This window comes from Protopterus annectens, chromosome 5.part0, assembly GCF_019279795.1.
Source record: "Protopterus annectens isolate FY-2018-M chromosome 5.part0, PAN1.0, whole genome shotgun sequence".
Lineage (NCBI taxonomy): Eukaryota > Metazoa > Chordata > Ceratodontiformes > Protopteridae > Protopterus > Protopterus annectens.
In genome coordinates this window covers 1456983518-1457000339 of record NC_056735.1, presented here as the reverse complement: position 1 = coordinate 1457000339, position 16822 = coordinate 1456983518, and the positions used below count along the sequence as shown (strand labels likewise).

Below are 16822 nucleotides of genomic sequence, written 5' to 3'. Positions count from 1 at the left end.
TTGAGAAATGGCAGGCCTGTCTAAATTCTGAGTTTCCCCGACAGGAGTGACGTCGGTATCTGTAGCAGGAATGGGGGCCGAGGAGCCTGCGACCTCGGGTACTGAAGACAGCGGTAATGCATTGTCATCGGTACTCAGGGGCTCCGTAGGCACCTCGCTGAGTACCGGAGAACCGGTAGTCGGCCTTAGCGTGGTATCAGTAGGTGGTGCGGACCTCGTATGCTGGTCCTTATCTTTGCGTTTTTTGCTCAAAACTGGAGTCGGAGTATCCGACGACATAATATAATTAAATTTTTTGCCAAAAAAGTGAAGGGCGAACTCCGCCCGACGCTTAATAGTGCGTTTGTTGAATCCAGCACAAAAACGGCAGGCTGAGACGTCGTGGTCTGGGCCTAAGCAAGGTATACAGTAAGAGTGGAAATCCTTATGCGGTATTTGCTTCCCACATGAAATACACTTATTAACTTTGTCTGACATCGGTCTGAGGCAAGAAAAGTTTCCCCAACGGGGTACTTAGCTTTCAAGAAGACTTCGGCTGAAATACTTTCGTAAATCTCAGGAGCTGGCCGACCGGCACTTGCGAACTGCTTCTGCTTCGGGCACCGCGCGGCAAGAAAGACTGAAGAAAATGGCGTCGGCTGCCTCTTTTATACCCCTGCTGCACTGACGTCAGGGAGGAAGCGACGACAACCGACGCCGGACCTAGACTTTGGAATTCGGCCGACCGAGGACCCGCCTGACGGCAGGATAACCCATCTGTTATGACTGCAGCTGTATGCACGATGAACATCATGCATTCTTCTCTCTTTTTCAAACGAGGCATCCACCTTACAAAATTTAGAGGGCTCAGATCTCAGATGGAATTCTACAATGGTAGTTGGTACTTCCTCCCTCACCAAAATCTGAGGAACACCCCTACACCTTTTGGTAATAATCAGCCACGGCCCCCCCCACTCGAACATCCAACGCAGACATCTCCAAGGCAATGAGGGACGTGCGTGAGGTCAGACCCATGCTGGGCTCTGAAGCAGGTGCGGTAGAGGAATAAGATGGAGCCAGATGATCCAACGGGCTTACACTAGCCTTGGGAGAAACATCTAGCAGAGGCAGTGCAGTGGACCTAGATTCTTTGGCCTTCTTCATAGATGGCTGACCCTCAGAGTGGGAAGTTGCTTCCATACGGTCTTTTGCGAAAAGCTTAGGATGTTAGTTCTCTAAATATAGGGCCGAAGAAGAAAGCTGACTACGCAGTGTCTTTGGGATGAAGGCCTGAAAAATGGAACAGGATGTATAGTCATGGGAAGCACCAAGACAAAATAAACACTGCTCATAATGACTTTTAGTGGGAATCTGTCTCCCGAACTGGCATTTGCCCTTTCTGGATGACATGAACCCCGCAAGCAACAAAACAAACAAAAAAAAAGATAAGAGCAAAAACCCCAACAGGGCACTTATCTGAAAATGGCTTGGAGAACTAGCAAACAAAGCAGGTGTTCAGACCAATGATCAAAAGATGGTGTTCGGAATGGAGGCAAAGAAGTTCTGCGGATGGTCTGTCCAGATGTCACCTTTATGCCCTACGCTGTACACAGGCAGCAGGCAGCATACAAGTGACGTTCGACATACCTTAAGCAACCTAAAGGCTTTGGTATATTGGCCGGATGTTGAGCTGCCCTTGGCAGGGCATCCCTATAGTAAAGAATATTGCAACAGTGAAATGGAAGGACATCATGAAGTATCCCTTGGCCAAGGATATCCATTCCAGAGAATAGCCTGGGAGTGAAGGAGGTAGGATGGACAGAGACCTTTCCATTGCCCAAAACCCAAGCAGCTGCAGGGAACGGAGTATGGATACCCTATGTTTGAGACTTCTTAATTGGGGTTGTCACCTTGGAGGACAGAGACGGACACTGGATTCCCAAACTTCCACTCACCAACTCTGGCCATCTTCTCTGATTAAAACAACAGGTACACCATTTGCACGTTCTGAAACAATATACAGTGCTTCAGCTACAGGGGGTCTGAGGGTGGAGATTTGTTCCAAACTACATGCAACAGATCGCAACTTAGTGGGAAGTGTCTTGATCCACAGGTATGACAGACTCCAAAGCTTCAACAGAGGCCAAATTCATGACATATGAGAGTTAAGGGCTGTGAAAGCACCACACTATGGCCCTTGTCCTTGAGCTACACAGGGACTTTGGATGCCATCTTTGTATCACCTGGATCCCTAACTGCCTTCTCCTTCTGTCATTTTTCTATCTGCTTCTCAGATAAGACTTCCAAGGTTGGGGTTGAACTGGAAGAGGCCATGACTGTACATGTAACAGCATAAGCTCTTTTATGATTTAAGTACATCTGCACAGAATGCTTCCTTCTCCTATGGATGTTCAGCATAAATCTTTGACAGACCCTACAAGTCTCAATACTGTTTTCTGGGCTTAGAGTATATGAAAAATCAACTAATATTCAGCCAGCACTGGTAGCATATACAAAAGTCCCCCAAGCCCCCTAAAGCTCTCATAGCATACAGGGATAAAGCCCAGACTACAAGCCAGGCAGTAAAAATCCAATTATCGTTTTGGGTGCTTAATGGAGCTGGGATAGCTAAGATAGGAGAGCCCATTATGGTGGGGAAGAGAGATTGCTTTGCACTACCATGTAGTCCCAGAGGAGGGGTGGGGATGGAAATGTATTGCCAGGAGGAATATAAAGCTCATTTATACATCATTTGGTGGTGGCCTTAATCATGACTGCACAGAAACATACAACACATGAAAGGCACTGTAGGGTCCCCATGGTGAGATAAATCACTCTTCCCACCACCAAGAGGTGGTGGTTAGGACCACGTGGGATTCCAGTAAGTGTGCACAGAACCCTCATGGCTGCCTGACTGATGGCTCTTGCCCAAGTACTTCTGGGAAGCACACATTGCAAGTGAATGGCTGTGCTATAGTCAAATGTAAAAGGGGTGATCAGCAGTCAAAGGGTGTTTTAAACACCAACAGGGAAAAAGCAGTCATTCAAAAGTGAGAAAAAATACTGAACAGAAATGTGCAGCCATCACAGAACCAAGATGTTTTGCAAAAGAATAGTACAACAGACAAATATGAATATACTGAAAAAAAAAACAAGAAAAGACAAAAATTTCTTTAATACAGTAAGTGAAATAAGCTACAAGTGCAAACACTCTACAAAATCATCTACAAAGCAAACACCTTTTAAAAAGTTGACATGACTTCTTTCCAGACAAACACTAGTACTCACCACTGGGGTAAGAGCCATCTGACAACTGTAAATCCGTGCAAGCCCAAAGTCAGCCAACTTGACCTGCCCCCGACTTGTGACGAGAATATTTTCAGGCTTGAGGTCACGATGAACCACACAATTGGAATGCAGGAAGTCCAAACCGCTCAGAAATTGTTTCATTAGACTCTATTCAAGCAAAACAAACATGACAATGTGCCAAATTAAAATAAATGTATCTTATAAAACAATAAGGCAATAGTCATCAAGAAATGTCAATGATTAACAAAAGAAATGCACTCTTTGTCCACTGGAAGAAGTTCATCAACAGGCAGGTACAGAAGTCTAACTAAAGATGTAAATTATATTACTTTCTGTGCACTGTGAGTTTTAATAGCTTGACTAATACATGGTGACTGATATCTGACTTAAATTTTCATTTTTTCCTCATCTTCTGTCATCCCATTATTTTTCCCTCCTTTTAGCCTTGCCTATTACTCCCTCTCATTATAGGTTCATAGGTAGGTACTAGGCTATCTGCCCTACGGCATTTATAAGCCTAGCCAGAATGTGTTGGCTTTCGCCTCCCTTTTAGACTAGATTCCTGAGCTTCTGTCCAGCAGGGCCATAGAAGTGATCCCAGGAGTAAATTTACAATTTCCCATCCACTCATCAAGATTTCTCTTGAAGAGGATCAGCGAGGGGCTCTACCTAACATGGACTGGGATTCTATTCCAGAGCGAGGGAAGCCTTTGGGATATGAATCTATCCCTCCAGCATGTCCTATTTATTGTTGTGCTAAGGTTTAAATCCCTGGGGCGTGTAGCTCTAATGGATTTGATTTTCTTGAGGTGGAGCATGTCCAACAATTCCGGGATAGACACGGTCTTGTACGTCAAGAAGAGATCGCCTCTGAGTAGGCGGTAAGCAACTGAGTAGAGCTGGAGTTTCTTTAGTCGAGCTGCATAGGGCATCTGTTTGAGGCCCACGATCCTCTTGGTGAGGTATTTTTGAGGTTGCTCCAGCTGTTGCAGGTGTCGGGTAAGGTACATCCCAAATGGGGCATTGTACTCAATTATGGGCCTGATGAGCGGCGAGTAGATTTAACATATCATTCTTCCACTTCGTACTTCTGTCTACACCTCACCTCTCTCCCATCTCTTCTACTACACCTCCTTCCGCCTCAACATACCCTCCTCTACTAATATATTTTATTTATTCCTCTTTTTCTATCAGTTTACTATCCACCCTCCCACTGTTTCCAGTTTTATCTGTCTTAGATATATTACCAGTACATATATCTGTTCTCCACTAATTATATTTTCTTCTACCCATTTTATTCAGGTAGTACAACAATTAATTATTACTTCTGGTCGGCAGTCCCTGAGAGTCCAAACCACAAGCCAAGGGCACACCAAGTGAAAGCTCACTATCCCTCCCAGTGGGTGCCTGAAATAACCGAAAACTTAGTACATGGAATGGAACAGGTTTAATTATCTTACTTGTCTGTAACTTTCTCCAACCCATACATCACCTGCCACCTCTCCATCCTGCTGCTTTACTATCCCAACCCCCCAGACTCAACCTTGCCTCTCTCACCAGTAAGAAAATTACCACAATGACACACATCTGTCTTTCCAACAGTGTTCTCCTTTATATTACTTTTTTTCCTAGCCTCAGCCCTAACCTTTCTATTCAACCATGTACCTCCTTACCTGGTAACTTTCTTCCCATTTTTATCCTCTCTTCAGTTTTCTCTCTCCTCTTTGTCTTAACTTTTCTCTGCCCTCCAAACTCTATCTAACCCACCCCCATGCCCAGAGAGCCCTTCTACACTGCAGACAGCCACAAAAACAATATTTCTCATTCTCTGTACGCTTTAAGCATTTTCCAACTCCATCACAGCTTATTTTGCAGTTTCCTTTACAAGCTTTACCTGAAACCAGGCCCAATGCCATCCTGTCCCCTATCTCCAAAATTCTTGAGAAATGCATACATACCCAGTTACTCAAACACCTGCTTGACAATAACATGTTAACTTCCACCCAGCATGGTTTCAGGCCCCACCACAGTACATCCACTACACTTTCTTTCACCCAAACAGTAGCAGAGGCCTGTGACATGCTGATCTCCTGCTTATTCCTCAGTCTCTCTAAGACTTTTGACATGGTCTCTCACTCTAAACTTCCAAATAAACTCTCAGACCTCAATCTCTCTAGCTCCTCAGTAAACTGGTTCTCCAGCTACCTCTCCAATAGGCAACAATCTGTTCGCTGGCAAACTGTTTTCTCCCCTTCCTTCCTGTCAACACAGGAGTTCAAGGATCAATCCTGCACCCCCTCTTGTTCAATATTTTCACTAATAAAATACATTCTGCTTGCTAACTCTCAACACTAACACAGATCACTTTCTCATCTGTCGAAACATGGCTCTCAGATAATCAGCTAGTACTAAATCCTAAAAAAATAAATAAATAAAACTTCTCTTCTTTCCTAGAACACTGGCACAACACAAATCCCCCTTTGCCATCACCTCTCTCAACAATACCATCATTAAAGCTGAACCTCATACCAAACTACTTGGCACCATAAGAGACAAACTAAAATTTGACCTACACATCCAACAATGCATTAAAGAAAAAAAAAAAAAAAAAAAACACCAGAAACTTGGACTACTTTACAGAAATCGAAAATTCCTTACACCAGCCTCTAGACTTTCTCTGGCTCAGTCACTCCTCTTACCTTGTCTTCTTTACGTTGCCCCTATCTTTACTAACATTCAATCTACTCTACTGACCAAACTTGACCAAACATACACTAAAATAGCCAGATTTGCCACTAATCTTCCTCACAGTTCTCATCACGGTCTCACCCTAAAGAAACTTCAATGGCCTGAATTCTCTCATCTCCTACTTCAATTACATATCACACATTCTGTTCTCTACAATCCCTCTTCCTGCCCCTCCCTCTCCAACCTAGTATCTTTCTACACCCCCCCTCCAACACCTCTGCACAACTGGCAAACACCTTCTTGACATCTACACACCCAAAAAGAACATTGGAAAGTCCAAGTTCTCAGTATCTCAGGCCCTGAAACATACTTCCCCCTCAATAAGAAATATCGCCCCAAAAACACCAGTTTAAAAGAGAATCAAAACACCATCGCCAAAAGACTTGGTCCTACCTACGCCATGCCCCCAAGAGAATCAAAACACCATCGCCAAAAGACTTGGTCCTACCTACGCCATGCCCCCAAGAGAATCAAAACACCATCGCCAAAAGACTTGGTCCTACCTACGCCATGCCCCCCCATAACATCACTACTGTCTCTGCATCCCCTCTTTTGCACTTGCTCCTCTTCTATTCTACTAGAATCATCTCCTCCCATTTCATTTATTCTCAGATATATAATTCAGGGATTTCAACCTCTTGCATCAAAAGGATGGAACTTATTCCAATGCTACGTCTCTTCAGTTAAACAACTGAGTGTACATCTTTTACACCGTATACTTTTGTAATGGAATTTTCATCGGATTACTGAGTTTCGGTGCTATAGACTGGAGCTCATCTCCTCATGTTATGGGATTGTACTTAAACAGTTACTGTATGTCTTTTGCATGTCTGTATATTGTGTGGAGATTTTCTCCTTGGGTCTCCACTGAAAATGGGCCCTTGGTTCAGATGGACCAACCCGGTTAACAAATGTCGAATAAATAAATAAATGTTTTGTTGGAATTAATTTCCTATGCATGATTCACGGAGTCTTACTTCCAAGGGTAATTAACCTCTTCATTATTAAGACCATTTCAAGACAGACACTGTTGCTTGTATACTACAGCAAGGTTAGAGTCCCATTCTGTTTTAATACAAAAAAAAAAAAAAAACACAGACTGATAGCAGTAAACTCTCAGTTAACCGGCACCCATGGGGATTGGTAGATGCTGGATAAGTGTAGTTTCTGGTCACTTGAGAATTACTATTAAAAACAGACTTGACAAATACTGTACCCTATACTATACTATACAATAAACACTTATTGATTTGACTTTAATATTAAAATACAGTAGTTAAAAGCCTGGCTGGAATAATGATATTTTAAACTTAAATTTCCTCTAGAAAGCATGCTATTGCAGAATGGTTTTCAGTGGCACGCTGAGTGGATTGGAATTGAATTAACTGAATAGAGAGAGAGAGTGAATGCATGCATGAAAGCAGAAATAACTGTGTGAGAGATCGGACAGATGTACGAAAGCTGAAGAGAGTGTATGTGAGAGATTGGAGAGAGAAAGAGTGAGTGCATGTATGAAAGCTGAAAAGAGTGAGTGAGTGAGTGAGTGATCGGACAGAGAATGTGCAGTCTGATGCAAACTGACGAGTATGGAGCGAGTGTTGACATTTTAGTAGTCTGATGTGCTCTCAGGTTGGGGAGACAGGGAATTTATATGCATCTTACTTTTTAAGACTCAAACTCTAAAAACGTAAAGGTATGTTTCTGTGGTGGGGAAAACAGTGCAACACATGAAAGACTGAACTGTTCATACTGTAATGTATTTCTTCGAATTTTTTCTGGTTGCTTGAATTCTGGTTAACTGAGAGTTTACTGTACTAGGACTCATGACTAGCTGACACAAGTCATTTAGCCCTGGCTTGCAGCAGGTGTAAAACCCAACATGCAGAAGCCAAATTCAGGAAGCTCTCCTGCCTGATCCTTCAAAAGCCACTGCCTACCACTCCAAGTAAAGAAAATATGCATAAAAATGCAAAAGCAGTTTGAGACTCTTGCTGAAAGAGGACCTTTTGTTAGATTACTACTGCTATATGCTGCGGAGAAAATCTCTGTGGCAGCAGTATGCTTCCCCTTGACCATTACCAGATACACATCCACTTATCTCAAATATTCTACCTGCTTCACAGAAATCAGACTCCAGTTACTACTTTATCTGGCCACTCAGCTGTCTAGAGCTCTATGACTATTCTACCCAGCCTGCTATCATTAGTATCTCTGCCTCCTGGTCTACTATTTTGCTAGCTGTCTCTACCTCCAGCCCTTTTTGGATAGTCACACTCAACAATCCCAAGGTCAGATAGACAAAGGTCTCCCAAGTCCCCTAAAGCAACCTAGTTTGCATACTAATGGACTGGATAGTGAGACTCCTTCATCCTCAACCCACATCCTATAGCAGTCTCCTTTTCTTCATAAGTGACTAGCCTGTCAAGGGTGGTCTTGAGGTACAAGACTGCTCTGTGTTAATGTTGTTGCGTCTTTGGGTTCTTTCCCGGTTAGGGGTCGCCACAGCGGAACTCCGGTCCGCTAATGATTGGCAGTAGATTTTTACGTGCCGAGCTGCCAGCCCTGACGCACAACCTTCAACGAAGGTACGCCCATTCACGCACGTCTCCACACAGAACATGCTTTAGCTGAGAATCGAACAGGACAGTGTCTTACTGTAAGGTGACAATGCTACCGCAGCACCACCACCGCAGTACCGATTTTTTTTTTGTCTACAAGGAACACTTATGCATTACAGAACTGGCCGACTATGTCAGCTTATCATGCTTCTGGCTACTTCCTTAATCTACAATTCACCCCTCTCTAGTGGCTGCCCAGAGGCCATCAGCCAGGTGGTTGGCAGGTCACATGGCATCAGGTAACAGCAAACAGTTTTTGGACTAGTCTCTACAATGCAAACAGCAAGTTTTCTTGATCCTCTGTTACACTACGAGCAAGCCAATTTACCCATCTATCCCATTATAGACAACAAATACAAACAGTGCAGTACTTTGGGCCCATTACAATACACGGAAGAGACAAACTTATATAAATGAGGAAAGACAGACAGAAGGCCTTAAGGTAAAGGGACGGAGAAACCTGTATGAAAGGAGGCCAGGTTGCAGCAGCACGAGGTTTCTACAATGATGAAAAATTTCTTACACAGTAGACTCGCCATTAACTGGAACTAAAGCAACCAGTACTCCCCAAGCAAGCAGCAAAATCCAGGGACTTAAGTGAAGACCCCCCCCCCCCCAAAAGGTATTTCATGCAGAACTGCCTGCTGTTTCACATGAGTAGAAGTGGCTCTGCTTTGCAACTTTTTACTGGCTCGTATGCCAGTATACAAACCAATCAAAAAAAAAATAGCCAATCAGAGCCTCTTCTGTTCACTGCAAAATAGCCCAAGATTTGTAACTCTCAAGCAACATCCTGCATCTACCAATCCCCATGGGTTCTGGTTAACTGAGGTTTTTCTGTACAAGGCAAAAAAATAAAATACAGAGTACAAACGATTCTCTGAACATTTAGTTTATAAATTAAATCACAGCAATTTTGAGCATAACTTTTCCTAACCACTATTTCTTTTCACTCCATGTTTTTACTTAGTTTTGAATAAACTGATACAGCTGCTTAAACAAAATTGTCTAGGGATTAACACCAGAGCGCCTTGCTGTCTTACCTAGTGCAAGTCTGCTGCACGCCCTATACACTTAGATATCGCATCATATAACAAATTGATTTTAAAATAATTTACACTTTATACATCTTGGACAAATCCAATCAAACCCAAGGGGTGGTGACTGAAGCACTTACAAATGTTATCGTTACCATGAAATATTTTTACATTACTGTATGACTTTTTTCATAGGTAAATACTAGGCTTTTAGTCTGCAGACTATTACAAGCCTAGCCAATGACTGGAGGTCAGAATCAAACACACCTTGTGTCAGTGAGGTTAAGACTTTAGTCATTATGCTACTACTGAAACAACCACCACAACTTAAGTCATGCATGCCAATAACATCTTCCAGGAATGGATGGAAAAAAAAAGTTGCAAAAGCAGTGAAAAGAGAGCAGCTTTTCCGACACCTCAGATGATCCAATGGCTGAAAGTCTAAATGGTGTGAAGACATAAGGACCAAGTAAGGCTAACAGCAGTTTACTACAGGGCCCTTTCTGTGCTGTGCCTCTCCCTCCCTACCTCAACAGCACTGCCATGTTACCACTGCTGTGTCACAGTGGGTAAAAACAGCAAACTATAAACCACAGGAATTGCTTAGGGTTTCTATCTGGCCGCTTCCAGCCTTCACAAGAATGCCTGCTACACTTCAAAAAGATCATCTACAGGAGAACTAATAATCCAATGTAACTACTGTCTGTTTATTTTACTGTGGAGCTTTTCTCCCCGGGCCTCCGCTGAAAATGGACCTACGTCCAGTCGGACACTCCCAGTCAACAAATTTAAATAAATAAATAAAATAAATAAATAAATAAACTAAGGAACATAAAAAGGTTTGTGTCATTAGTAAGCTAAAACAGAGCAACAAAAAATATAAAAGCAGACAGGTGAAAAATGAAACAGCATGGAATGATGTAAATATTTACTATGTATTTGAGAAATAGCATAACTGTACTTTTTATGCCTTAAACAGTTTTATACAACTGTCAGCCATGTTTTCGGATCATGATTCAAAGTACAAACAAAGAATCATTCGCTGGGAAAGGCATGTTAAAGACACAAGTTGGGAAAATGCAGAAAGTTCAGCATTAAATTGTTCTTTAAAAATTATAGGGATACATCAGATGGCAGTTATGTTATGAACACTTTAAATTTAGAAATTCTAAATTTCATCTACACCACAATCACTGTGTCATTCCTTTTGGAAAAAAAAATTCTTAAGAGACCTGCATTTTGGGAAGAGAGACATTTACAAAAAAAAAAGTGATGATTTGAAATCAGAGGAAACAATTTTAGGGATTTGAAGAACAAATCAAAACGTTACTAATGTGATATAAAGGCTGAGAGGTATTTATTCATTCATTCAAGTTGGTTACCAGGGTGGAACACCGACCAAATGGACATGTTTCAGCTTCAGCCTGGACAAATAATAAAGGACAGTAGCCAAGCAAGTCAACAAGAAGTATTACGAATACAAACAAAATGTGTGGGGAAATAAAAAAAAAAAAAAAAAAACACAATGAATCAATAATGTAAGTACACAGTATAAGGGACAACAGCATGGGTTGGTTACAATAAGAAGTTGTACTGAACACAGAGTATTACAAGAGAGAAGCATTATCCCATATGGAGGATGATATATTTTTATTACAAGATGGATTTGAATGCCAAGCCCAAAATTTAAACAGCAGATTATCAGTAGAAACAGGAATCATCCCACTAAACACACTGAACGAACGGATATGGTTGAGGTTTGTGTACATCCCATTTTCATAAATGTTTTCTACTCCCTGCAGCTAATAAGCTGAAATCAGCACCACTCCTTATTCACGGGGTCTGCCAGCTATGGCTTAACCTAACGGAGGGCTCAACCTGACCCACATATCTCATGCAGCTGAGAATGCTGATGCTGCATCATACTGCTGTAAGGGAGAGTTCCCTAAACTCCTGCCCCGATAAAAGCCTTGCTAACCCCACAACTGCTGTCTTTGGGAGATGCATGCACTCTTCTGCCTATGTGCACCCTCCCAAATAAGTAGGTCATTGTGTATGCAGTGTGGAGCTTGCCAGGCTTGTAATTGGCTTACTACAATGAGCCTAAATTGCAACCCCCCCCCCCCCAAGGATAGGCAAGCCAACATTTGCTGCTTGCTCTCATTCCCTTGCAACCATTCCAGCAACTGTGCAGCTAATCAAACAAGGGTCGTCTGGGGTAAAGTAAAGGCTTTATCTCGCTGTGCCATGGGGCCACTCACTGTTTTCAGAACTGTTAAACTCTTTCCTTTCCCACTATATACAAACACCCCCAATTAAGTAGGTATCAACGTACCAGAGTATTGGTTGGTTAAAACAAATACACACCCCTGGTTTTAATACCCATTTACTTTATTTAATTGAACATGTACTGATAATTATTTTGATCAACAACACAACTTACAAATCCAAAGAAATCAGACCAATGTTGCAGTACTAAATCTTGGGACTCACTGCCAAGCAGAAGCTTCTGGATGGTCAGAATACCAGATGTTTTCACCATCCTCCAGCTGGTAGATGTCCATTTCATTTGACATTAGTGCTATAAAGTTCTCAGCCAGTGCCACATTTTGGTCTTTGTCCATGGTATGGAAGTCTGATGCTCCTCAGGTGGAACACGACCTGCTTCACTCACCCTGCCAACAATTGGGATACCTTAGCTAAAGGAGCAGGGAGTGAGTGGGACAATGAATCGGTACAATACACGCCCCCAACTCCAGAGCAGAAGAGGGGTACTGCAACACTGATCTACTCGAACATCTACAATTATGGTAAGTTATGTACACGACTGCATTATGTTCATCATACAGCACTAAGTCTTGTGAAGATTCCCAAAGCTTCTTTATTGGAGAGATTGGACAGAGTTCTGGCCATGGGGAAGCAGGCTCTGCAGGATGACGGAGGCAAACCTGATGCTAGGACTGTATATAGCAACAAGACAGTAAAGTTTGGTGGAGGTGTGGACAGAGGACCAAGCAGCTGCTTCTAGAATGGTATCGGTAAGGGTCCCCTTCAAAAATACCATGGTGGTGGCTTTTGTTCTTGTTCAGTGGGTTTTGACTCTCTCAGAAATCTGTTTACAATGTTGAGTAACAAAAGATAATACATTTAGCAATCCATTTTGAAATGGTATTTTTCATACTGGTGTTCCTTATTTAGCTTCTGTAAAAGCCACCAAATATGGGAGGGTATGTTGTACTGTGTAAGCAGAGTCTTAGCTGTCTGTGTGCATCCAAACAGTGAAGTATGCTTTACCACTTATTCTGTAGATTAGGAAAAAATATTGGGAGATGGGAGAACTTGCTTTAAGGAGACCTCGACACCATCTTGGGCAAGGAGGAGGATCTTATTTTCCACAGGGATAGAGCTACCTTGAAAAATAAGAAGGGCTCTTTGCACATCAGGGCTTGTAGCTCAGAAATACACCTGGCAGAGGGGAGTGCCAGCAACACAGATGTTTTCAGCTTAAGCAACCTGAGAGGTGCAGAGGCCACTGGCTCACAGGCCGGCAGCGTTAGTTTTTACAGCACATAAATCAGGAGGATTCAGGTTCATGTTTGGGTGTCCTATGATACAGGACCCCTTTTAAGAATCATTTGATATGGGGGGGGTGAGCATATGCCAGAATGGACATGGGAAGGCAGGCATATACAGCTAAAGCATGAACTCTTAGCTTAGAATAAGATGGTCCTTCTTTGTAGAGGACAGAGAGGTATTCTGGTACCTATTCCAATGTAGCTTGGGTGAGTAGAATACCATTAGCCTTGCACTAGACAGAAATCCTTCTCCCATTTTGCCACATATGATTTCCTGGTACTCCATTTTCTTGTATTTGTTAGTACTGATATGTCCTCAGATTGTCTGAGGGAAACAGTAACCAACCACCCAAGCTGTCAGTTTGAGTGTTTTCAGATTGGGGTGGATGACTCCTTGTTCTGGGTGAGGAAGTCCATGACTAAGGGTGAACATCATAAATTTTCCCTTTGCTGAGTGTGAGTAGGGGGAGGAGGAGGAGGAAGAGGAGGAAGAAAGTACAGTTGTGCACACTTACCATAAATGTAGATGTTAGAATGTATTCACTGTTGCAGTCATCACACTTGGGTTATCTTGCCAAAGGTATCCCTCAGTTGGCCCAAATACCAGAGCTTAGTATTTCTGCATTGGTTGCGGTCACTCCAGGTCTGACGTCAGGTCATCAGTGGTATAAAATCAGGCAGACGACGCCATTACATTAGGTTTTCTTGCCCCAAATGTCAGGAGCCCCCAAATAGGGAGCTAGGTTATGGTGAAACACCACCACCAGTACAAAGAAAATACCAAAGAATCCTGTAAGGGGTGAGGGGGGAGAGAGAGAGAGAAAACAGGGATGGAGGGTGGGAAACCAGGACTGCAACAGTGAATACACTCGAGCATCTACATTTATGGTAAGTATACACAACTGTACTATGTTCTTCATGTTTCACTGTTGCAGTCATCACACTTGGGTTGCTTCCCAAAGCTGAACTAAAGGGTGGAGGCAGTCAAGAAGAGTTGGGGCTGGCTAGGAAGCCCTGCAAGACTCCAGTTGCAAAGCCTGCCCTGGATTTGGAGAAGATACGCAGATGGCAATGCTTGGTGAAGATATGAACAGAGCTCCATGTTACAGCCTCCAGGATGTCCCTGGGTAGGGACCCCTCTGAGAAAAGCTGCAGAGGGGGAGGTTGCCTTTGTGGAATGTGTCCTGACCACCTTATGGGTCAGTTTCCTGTGGTGTTTGTAACAGAAATGGATACAGTGTGCTATCCAGTTGGAGATGGTTTGTTTGGATATGGCCTTGCCCTCTGCCCCTGCTGTGAAACTGACTAGCAATTGGTCAGTTTTTCTAAAAGATTTAGTCCTACCCAGATAGAATCTGAGCTGTCTGTGCACACCTAGAGAGTGCAGAATCCTTCCTTGTTTTGTGGGTTAGGGAAAAACGTGGGCAAATTAATGGATTTGTTGATAGCCACACTGGACACCACTTTAGGCATGAAGGATGGGTTAGTCCTGAGGGAGACCATATCAGCATGGAAAATGATGAAGGGCTCTACAGCCATGAGTGCTTGTAGCTCTGAAACTCTTCTAGCTGAAGTGATGGCTAGAAGCACGGCTGTTTTTCAAGACAGGAATTTTAACTCTGATGAAGTTGCAGGTTCAAAGGGTTATGGTCCTAAGCTGGGCTATGAGCTCTTCTGGGTGGCCTTAAATTGTTAGGCCCTCTTAGGAACTTTTTGATGAGAGGGTGTGAGAAGAGGTGGCTCTGTGCTGTAATGAGCAGAGATGGCAGAGGCATGAATTTTAATGGAAGACAGACCCCAGTGTAGTAGGTCTGCTAGATAATCCAGGATGACAGGTAGGGAGTGCTGTGCTGTTTTGGCTCCCTTAGCCTGGATCCAAAATGCAAAACCTTTTTCACTTGTCAGCATAGGATTTTCTAGTGCTGGGGCATCTGGCCTCACATATAACATCTGGGACTGGTTTGCTTAAGCTGTCAGCTTGAAGAGAGGCCAGGGAATAAACCAGGCTGCCAGGTTGAGGGTCTGCAATTGGGGATACATGAAATCTCCATTCTTCTGGGTCAGGAGTGTTGGGATCGGAGATAGGTACCATGGTGGCAGGGGTGACACGCTGCGCAGTAGTGGGTACCAATGCTGGCGTGGCCAGTTTGGGGCAATAAGGACTGCCCCTGGTTTTTCCTACTTTATTTTGAGCAATACCCTTGAAATGAGAGGTAGAGGGGGAAATGCACACACTGAGAGGTTTACCCATTGGCAGGATAGAGCATCCACTTTCCAGGCCTTGCTGTGAGGTTCACTGGTGCAGAATTTCTGAGCTGATGATTGGAGTAGGAGGCAAAGAGGTCCACCTTCAGGGTGCCCCATTTCTGGGTTACAAGGGTGAAGGTTCTGTGGTCTAGCTGCCACTCATATGGGTCTAGCAGGTTTCTGCTTAAGTTGTCTGCCAGAGAGTTTAGGGAGCCTGGCAGGAATTGTACTAGCAGGTGTATTTACATGGCTGAGGCTGTGTGCCAAAGGGTCATGGCAAGCCTGCAGTGAGGATAAGAGTGAGTCCCTCCCTGCTTGATGATATACCACATCACTGTGGTGTTGTCTGTTTTGATCAGTAGAGGCCCCGGGGAAGAGTAGGGGTCTGAAAGCTGTCAGGGTGTGCTGAACAGCGAGTTCTCTTTTTGGCTGATGTGCAGATGTATTTGATTTGTGTTCCAATGGCCCTGAATGCACCTGCCATCCAGGTGTGCACCCCAGGCATAGTCTGATGCATGATGCATCTGTGGTGAGGGTCTGAGAGGTGTGGGGGGAGAAGGGAAGTCCCTTGTTGTGGTTGCATGCTGCTGCCCACCAAAGAAAATCTTTCCTTAGACAGGGTATCATTGGTATGATAGTTTCCAGGTCTTGAGAGTGTTGACACCAAAGGCTTTTTAGGTACCATTGTAGTTTCCTCATATGCAGTCTGGCATACGGAATGAGTAGAATGCAGGAGGCCATGAACCCTAGAGCTTGCAGGATTTTCCTTGCAGATGGCTGGGTTCTGGTGGCTAGTTGAGAGAAGTAGCCTGTCAGGTAGGCTTGTTTTTCTGAAGTAAGGAATGCCATCTGGGATGCTGTGTCCAGGCTTGCTCCCAGAAGACAATTTTTTGCGCGAGGACTAGTTTTGACTTCTTTTCGTTGACAGTATACCCCAGGGAGGTCAGTAAGGTCCTTTACAAAGGTCAGGTGCTGTAACAGCTTTTCCTGACTGTCTGCCTGAATCAGGCAATCAATCTAAGTAGGGGTAAATTTCAATATTTCTTTGTCTGCAAAAAGCAATGGCTGGAACCAGGCATTTTGTGAAAACTCTGGGAGCAGTGGATAAGCCAAAGGGAAGCGCAGAGAACTGAAAGTGCATAGATCCTGTCCTGAAAAGTAGATATTTCCTGCAAGATTCCCTGATTGAGATGTGTAGGTAGGCCTTTTAGGTCTAGGGTGGCTAACCAAGCATCCTTGGAAAACACAGGAAGAAGCTGCTGGAGGGTGAGCATTCTGAATTTTGGTACCACCAGAAAGCTGTTTAGAA

General features: G+C 43.6%; 1 protein-coding gene across 3 annotated transcripts in view; it reads right to left on the bottom strand.

The window, feature by feature from the left end:
- Positions 1–16822, bottom strand: part of CDK4 (cyclin dependent kinase 4) — a 357049-nt gene that overhangs the window by 207912 nt on the left and 132315 nt on the right. For all 3 annotated transcript variants that reach the window (XM_044071272.1, XM_044071273.1, XM_044071274.1), the window contains one exon: positions 3268–3435. In XM_044071272.1, the coding sequence (XP_043927207.1) occupies positions 3268–3435 (168 nt within the window). The remainder of the gene's footprint in view (positions 1–3267; positions 3436–16822) is intronic.